Genomic DNA, 8,702 nt, shown 5'->3' with positions numbered 1-8,702 from the left:
TCACTATCTTTATAATGGACATAAAAAATATTGCACAAAACTCAAACATGGAAAATATAGCTAACAAAATATTTTAAAAAGTACACATTTTACATCTTTAACTCAAACATACAAAATAATTTTGAAGCACATCTATGATTTGAAGTCTTAAAATGACATCTAATGTTTTATTTAGTAATTGAGGTGTTTACAAATTGACACAGTATACAAAGATTTTTAAATGGCCATTAAAAGCAATGTTTTTAAGTTGTTGGCTTTAAGTAACACAGGTATCCTTTGAATTCATATCAAAGCTTTCTAAAATGGCAATAGTACACAAATGTCTTTTTTTTAGTACCCAAACCTTGCTGTGACTCTCTCTTCACCAAGAAACAGAAGAACTATACAGTTGTTTAAAGCTGCCAGTTTCCCAGAATGCTTTCACAAAATCTGGCATGCTTTTTACTTCCCTTGCTTACCTTATTAATACTGTGCTAAGAACAAAATGAAGAAAATCCAGTCAACAGTGACTCACATTATATGTATCTCTAGGGTTTAGAAATTTCAAGAGTTTGGGTAAGGATGACTGTATTTTAAGAAATAATAGATTTTTCAGAAGATATTTCTGAAACTAGGAAAAGCCTGTGGGTTTTTGTGTTTTTTTTAAGGATATTGGCATAAATTGAATATTTAAAATATTCTACTCCTTAAGGACTAGGAACAGAATACAGAGATTAGTAAATGAAACAGGCCAATATAGAGGGTTTTCTTACAGCTCAATTAAGTAGAGCATTTGTTCAGGTACATTCTAAATTTCCGCTTGGTGCCCAAGCTATCCTAAGTATTTTAATCTACTATCACTATATATTAGGTTGACTCAATCATTTGCCTACAATAGGAATCCATTTCAGAAATAATCTTGAGAAAGGCAGAAGGCATAAATTGTGGGGACTAGGACAGTAGTCTTGGTAATGAATTTATCTAAAAGATTAATTGGCTGGCATATCAACCTCTAATTCAACTTCAAATGGAGGGCAGACTTTCTGAATATTCATTAATTTTTTAAAGATAAAAATCTTTAAAACAGCACTACTTCTAAAAATGAACATTTTTCAATTATATCTCATCCTTTCATTTCCCTTATCATTTTAAAATAAAAAGGAGTCCTTTCTATAAAGATATCCCCCACCTTATACCTTAGAGCAACAAAATCTAAAATGGGGTGGCTACTTATATTTCTTGAAAGGACACGTTAAAGATTTATGTGCCAAACAAGATACTGTAAACCTTCTTGAGTTAAGCCAAAAAAAAAAAATATACTGCCCCTGACTAATATCTATATAAAAACGGCTTCAGTGATTTAGTTAATCTATCACATATTTCTTAGATTAGTGTTACTGTCATATCTCAGAAAAGTTGAAGAAATGATGCAAAGTAGGATAACATGTTGGATAATGGAAATTTATTTATAAACACCTAAAAGAATTTGATTAATGATTGGTTATAGTGAAGAAATAAATAACTGGTGAACAAATGAGTTTCAGCTGTCAGCCATCACCTGTGCTAAAAACATCATAGTTAAAGTCTCCAAATAGAATCCATAAAGAACAAAGAGGAATGCTGGTAATATTTTACTTGCCTTCCCACATAAACACCTCCAATGGTGAAAACAGTGACAAGTAATTTATAATACAAGAGTTGGCTGAAATCATTAGAGAAAAAAATTGCAAAATGTTACTATCAATCTCCATTTCCCCTAATAAAATTCTGAGTTTCAATATGGCTGCCATATTGTTCTGAATAGTCATTTTCCTGTAAAAATGTAGCTAATCGGTAAGGAATCCTCTGTGTGCTTTCTAAAAATCAAGGCTTAGCCAAAGTACATCAATTTTCTCTTTCAAACTCAACCTCAGCTGAAGTGCCGAGCCAAGCGGGCAGACCGATAGTCAGCCCGGAGCTGCACAAAGGAGTGAAGGATGTTCTTGTCCAGATTAGCAAGTTGTTCTCCAGAGCAGACCTGCTTTAAGTTATCTGGGGCCACTACCAGAAGGTTGCAAAGAGCATGCAGGGTATCAAAAAGTTGTAATACCAGTGGGATCTGAATTGAGAGAGAAGAAAAAATTATTAATTAAATAGAACAATCACTAGTTCAATGAGAAAGCTGAGAAAAAATTCAATGAGAATTATTTTCAATTATTTAGCCTCCATAAGAAAAGTGTCCATCAGGATTTTGTCTGTGACAAATTAGAATATTTAAAAGCAACTCAGATGTTAAAATAGAGATTCTAACTATAGTTTAATTCTTTGAAAAAAAAAGTTAATAGCAAGTATAATCAATATTTTAGAACACTGAATGTTTTATTGACTAGAACTAGTTATGTTTAAATGAGACCTTTCACTGACTAGAGCTAAATATGAATTTTAAAAATTTAGTCCAAAATTTCACATGACAATTATTTTTAAATGTACTATAAAGAAATTAAGATGGTAAGGTAATAAAGAAAAAACACTAATTAATTTATGGATTATTTTTTTCTGATGTATAACACATATTGCATACCCTTCATACATATGAACATGGGCACATGTAGTTGAAAAAAAGGCAAGGCCTCAATGAAAGTAAGCAGCCAAGCAAAATATTGAGAAAATGTGAATCAAAATAGTTTACTGATAGTTTACTTCTTTAAAGTCATTATACCATTCATCTAAGAAAGACATCAATAAGCATCATAATGACCAGAGAAAATATAGGTTAATAATAATTTTGTTGGGTTGACACATTTTTGGAACTTGTTTACAAGGTTTAGTAGCTGTGCTTGCTTACCTTGAAGTCTTTGGCACATTTCCTATATTCGGCTACATCACAAATTGCTAACATGCCACCCATACAACTGTAGGAATATTGTTGAAGATGTTCATAAATAAGTCGATGAAAACGTACTCCAAATTCCATCAAAACTGTGTCCACATTCTTCCCATCCATAGAATTCCTAATCTTTTCCACTTGCTTCCTGACATAACCACAGACTTTAACGCATGCCTGAAAAAATTTGGTACACTTGTAATGCAGAAATGTCTATGAGACCAATAAAAAAAAAATTTAGCCTCCAATTTCAAAGATAAAAGAAAAATTTATAGCATAACAACCAATATTATTTAAAATACATGGTATCTTTTAAAAGTATTTTCAAAACACCTATAGTCACTGATGGAACTATAGTTAACATTACTCACATTAGTGTATTGAATCAGAACATTATTTTCATCTTCTGGTTTAAAGTCAGTCTTTTTTTGTTCTGCAGTCAAGATATGCTTCATCTGTCCAACCATACAATTCAGAGTCCTTCAAAGAAGAAACAATATATTTGAGTTTTACTCAAGTTCCTTACATTAAAACTATTGTTAATTTGAATTGGATAATTCTACAATGTTAAATTATTTGTTTTATTATTTGCTTGTTTTTGAACAGATGAAATCATGATTTGCACAATTTGACAACTGTCATATAATTCAAAAAATCACTAAAGAAGTATGCAGAAAGAATTAAAACACTTCCAAATAGGAAAATTTATTCCCATTCCTTCAAAGTTAGAACTTCCCTGCTCTTATTTATTTATTCATTTATTTATTTATTTATTTATTTATTTATTCTATAGACAAATGAAAATCTTTTAATTTCAATCTTTGCAGGTAAAAGCATTCCAAAATATCTAATTTTCTGTCTTAGTAAGTATAGTTCAGTGACTGTACAATAATTACATTTCCATTTTATTTCCTTGATTTACTCCTCACCTTTTGATGAACTGCTAAACTAAATTCAATTATTGAGGATTCTGGTTGATCAAAAATTAATGGTAACAGGGGCAGCTGGGTAGCTCAGTGGACTGAGAGCCAGGCCTAGAGACGGGAGGTCCTAGGTTCAAATCCGGCCTCAGACACTTCCCAGCTGTGTGACCCTGGGCAAGTCACTTGACCCCCACTGCCTACCCTTACCACTCTTCCACCTATAAGTTAATAGGTTATAAGTTAAGGGTTTAAAAAATAAAATAAAATAAAATAAAAATTAATGGTAACAATAAAACATGAAAGTGAAAGAAAAAAATGCATTGTGGACAGCACAGATCAGAGGAAAGAGTACATAAAACATGGATCTAGTTCTGGCTTTGTCTCTATCAAGTGACTTCGGTTAAGTCAAGGAACCTGTTTGGGCTTCAGTTTCCTTACTTGTAAAACGAAGTTGACTTAACTAGACTCTTAACTTCTAAATATCTGTAAATCTATATACCCAAATATTCAAAGGGGATGGGACAAGAAGAAGGTACTGATATAGTACAAAAAGTTGCACAGGCAATTAAAAGAATGAAGTAAACACATTTTCCCAAAGTAAAGAGTCTTGCAAATGAATACTATAAATCAGAATGAAGCATCATTAAGCCATAAGTTATTTTTTTTTTGAAGAGAAAAGAGAATTTACCCAGGAGAGATAAGGAAAGATAAAGCACAAGAGGAAATCTGGCTAAGTAGTCGATTTCAATTGTATAATTTTTGTATAATCCAAGACTTAAAATTTTTTGAGTAAAATTTCAGGAAAAGAAGCTCACTAACTCCTCAAATCAATAAAGCGAATTACTTAAAGAAAGGGCCATAAAGAAACCTACACTGCATCAGAAGATCCAGAATGAACTTTGGGATGTAATTGATTGAACTGAAGGTGGTTGGATACATTTATTCTGAATGTAAACTCTTATGTCAAAAACCTGCTAATTGGCTTTTTGTCAATGCGCCTAACAAACATTGGTTTTGCTCTCTCTCTTTTATTTCCCTTTTATCTCCAACTGTTGTAAATTCCTCTCAGAAAATGCAATATTGTATGTACCTTTAGCTGGAAGACCTTTAGAGGTTATGTTAAATGATTCATTGGGAAGACTAGTCTCTCAAAGAATCACAGTGGGGATTGTGAAGAGTGAATCAAACTCTCTTTGTCTATCAATCAGCAACTTTGAAGTTAGTCAAAAACTTAAGTACCCCACTTGGTACCTTACCAGTCACTAAGTATGAGAGTTCACAAGTCACTTGACAGAGTGGGTGACAACTCCAAAGGCCCTTCCCCTTAACCCCAGGGAAGTGCTAGGCAAACTGAAAGATTGTGACTAGTTCCCATAAAGTGGGGAAGGGACAAGAAGTGACATAGAAAATGGGCTATAATAAGTCCTGAACTTCCTGTCCAAGGGACTTCTCCTTGAGGCTTCTTCTTTGGAGTCTCTGCTCCTTGGATCTTCTCCTCTGGACTTCTCTGGACGACAGATCCTTGGGGATTTTTGGACTTCAACTTGGAGTTTTGGGCCTTTCAACTGGAGTTTTCGGCTTTGGAGCTTCTTGGAGTTGGGGACTTTCTTGTTGGGTTCAATTGGGACCTTGCCTGGATCCTGCCCAGCTTGCTGGTGAGTGACTAGGATTCCCATGTGGAGATTAGAACTCTGTCAGGGAGGGAACTTCATTGGCTAGGCAGTCTCCTAACCTCTTCTCCTTCTACATTTCCTTCTTTTTATTAATATTCCAACTAAGCAAAATTGCTAAAAGTTGCTAATAGTTTTCCTGACTTAAGGGATAATAATCAGTGACCAGTTTTTATAACTCGTATTTATTCAAAATCCCAATTTAACCATTATACAATCAACAGTGACAGGCTGCACTCATAAAAGCATGAGGACCAAAATAAGTGATATTCTCTATTTGGTTCTGAGAGCCACATTTTAGGAGGGGTATGGATTAAAAGACACTGATCTGGCATATGATGTAGTTTCAAATTATTTCATCAACCTGACCATCAATTTGAAGCAGATCTAATTAGCAGGTAGACAGAATCTTTAACTTTGGTTTTAAATGTAAAGGGCACAAAAAGAGTAAATTTTAAAACACGCACGTGTAAAATAGCATACAAACAGCCAAAACTATTAGAAGGTTAGAGAATAATGCCTCTGGAGAAAGCCTATAAAGAAGCAGGATAACTCAGGAGTTGGAGAAAGACAGTTGGGAAATGGTTTAATGATATTTCATATGTATGTAAAAACTGAAATATAAAAGATATTTACTGTCTGGCCTCTTTGTTTGAAGAGGAAAGGAAGTTAGTTGTTTGTTATTAATAGGGCTTTACTCTAGACTACAGAATAAATATGTCAGTGAGGATAACTCGAAACTGAAATAGTTTCCCTTAGATTTGTTATAGTCCAATTTAAAAACAGTAGGTTCAATGAAATAATTTAAAAAGGTTCTTCTAAGCCAAACTAACTCCATCTATTGATATGTTATGTGGAATAAAAGAGTACAAATCTGAAATTAATTTTTGTTCTCTCTTCTCATTCCCTTCTCAATCACTATATACAAAAAATGCTTTTTTAAGCATTTTACTTATTTGTTCAAAGTACATGTTAAAAATACTGTAAATGTGAATTGTAAGTTAAATCATCTTCTAAAAAATACTGAAGATTAAGATTTTTTGTTTGTTTTTGAAAGGAAGAGAAGGATGCACTTAGAAGGAACTAGAAAGTAAACAATCAAAGAGCTTTTAACTGCAATTGTATTAGAAATTAATTCTCAATAATTTCCAAGAATTAAAAATAAACACGGATATCTTATGAAAATAACAACAAACCTCAATTCAAGAGAAAAAAATTGTCAATACAACTTGCCTATCAATACCAGTATCCAGTTTCATCTCCATTTGTTCAATTATATCTTTTTTCTTCTGAAGGCATTCAGATAACTTAGGAGACGAGCTATTAAATATTTAAGGGAAAAATACAATGTTATTATTTATTTTAAAAATATAAAATCTTACTTTAAAAAAATAATCTAGTCTTGCCCCAAAGAAGTATGAAGAAATAAGGGAAATAAGTAAATGCAATGAATATTCTTTCCCATTCACCAAATTAAAGCATTTACTGATAATGACTATGCAAGGTTTTATATAACCCATTTACATGAAGAATATCTAATTTTCAAGAAAATATCATTCAAGTGACCTTCAAAATTAAAAGGGTAGATTGCAGCATGACAGGCATAAAATAAACAAGCTGAAACACTACAAACAAGGAACCAGGTAAGAGAATTCATATAGTATCAACAGAGAAATATATAAGAGGTAAAATAAAAGGGCCACTGATATACTGAGAGCAAAGTACACTATATATAGTGTCCCCTGGTCAATTTTCAATGCTACAATAATATCCACACAATGTCAAGAAGGCTGGAGAAAGACTTCTAGGACACTAGTTGGATTCCATGGGATAGATTTATGGGAGAGTCTCGTGGAATCAAAAGGCACACATGGGTTATGATCTCTATCACTGGAGAGAAAAAAATTTATACTGACCCATATAAAAGACTAAAAAGTTTATTTTTATCGAAGTATTTTCAAATTACCAGAATGATTTGGTTTCATTCCAAAGAGAATTAATTCTTAAAACAAAAAACTTCTATATTATTAAAAAATCCAAGGGAATCATGAAGTTTTAAATAAGACTAACAGACTAATAGTATAATATTGCTAGTTTAAGGTTAAGAAACTAGATTACAAAGAGCTGGCAGTCCTATTCCCTTCTGAGGCACCTATATATACCTGTTATATTTCATCAAAATCTTATGGGAGTATGTGTGTGTGGTGTATTTGATCCAATGGTTTAAACAATTCTTATCACAAGGGGAAAGGTTCTAAAGAGATTTAATCACTAGGAGTCATTTTTCAAAATGTGATCCTGAAACTATCAGTGGTATAGTCTTTGTTGATATTAACAGAGCTATTCTCATGTTATACTATTTCTCATTAAATATCTATACTTTGATATCTAAATATATGATGCTTTGATAAAATATAATGAAAAATCAACCCCCTTTTTAGAGTGAAGTCAAAATTAATACTATCCTTTATCCCACATCTTTGTTGCATTAATAGAAATATGTAGAGGATGACAAATATTTTGTAGCCCCAGAATTATCTGAAACATTTAAGTGTGTCATAAATATTGCACTTACAATCTATTCATTAGATAAATCATGTACTTTAATAGTACAGAGAAGGGCTGGTTCATTTACTAGTGGAGCTATCAAAGAGAGCATCATAATAAGGTGGCATCTGGGCTAGGAATTAAAGGATGAGTAGGATTTCAATAAATCTAGAAGCTGAAATAGATGAACACCCATGAACCATCAAGTTTTTTTCAATCCAAGGTCCTGTGATTCATGAAAAAGCAGGATTTTTTTCCTCTTCCTTTCCAACTCCTCCCCCTTGAGAGGTAGGGCATTCCAAATATAGAGAATTGTATAAAGTAGGGGTCAGCAACCTTTTTGGCCGTGAGAGCCATAAACGCCACATTTTTTAAAATGTAATTTCGTGAGAGCTGTACAGTGTTCACAATGCGCACTCCTGTAACAACGCCTGAAAAAAAATTGACTTTATGGCTCCTGCAGAAAGAGTCATACGTTGCCAACCCCTGGTATAAAGGATAACTGTACAGTATTTGTATAGATTAGAATATAAGAGGCAGAGTAATATGAAAGAAAGTTGTTCAGGTAGATTGGAACAAGATAATATAGGGCTCTGAATGCTAATTTGAACTTTTATTTATTAAATTAAACATTTCTGAATAGTGGAATGATGCAAAGAATGATGCAAAGTTTTGCACTGGAAAATTAAACTAGTTAAGGGAGGGAGGATGGCAAAGACT

General features: G+C 32.7%; 1 protein-coding gene across 1 annotated transcript in view; it reads right to left on the bottom strand.

The window, feature by feature from the left end:
- Positions 1 to 1,424: 1,424 nt before the first annotated feature.
- The window catches only part of EXOC5 (exocyst complex component 5), a 79,844-nt gene continuing 72,566 nt past the window's right edge, over positions 1,425 to 8,702 (bottom strand). The window contains exons 15-18 of the mRNA XM_044664895.1: positions 6,669 to 6,755; positions 3,214 to 3,322; positions 2,804 to 3,019; positions 1,425 to 2,077 (exon numbers count right to left, since the gene is read on the bottom strand). Coding sequence (XP_044520830.1) covers positions 1,889 to 2,077; positions 2,804 to 3,019; positions 3,214 to 3,322; positions 6,669 to 6,755 — 601 coding nt within the window. The 3' untranslated portion in view covers positions 1,425 to 1,888. The remainder of the gene's footprint in view (positions 2,078 to 2,803; positions 3,020 to 3,213; positions 3,323 to 6,668; positions 6,756 to 8,702) is intronic.

Source organism: Gracilinanus agilis, chromosome 2, assembly GCF_016433145.1.
Source record: "Gracilinanus agilis isolate LMUSP501 chromosome 2, AgileGrace, whole genome shotgun sequence".
Taxonomy (NCBI): Eukaryota; Metazoa; Chordata; class Mammalia; order Didelphimorphia; family Didelphidae; genus Gracilinanus; species Gracilinanus agilis.
The sequence above is the reverse complement of the archived record's forward strand: the minus strand, read 5'-3'. Positions and strand labels throughout refer to the sequence as shown.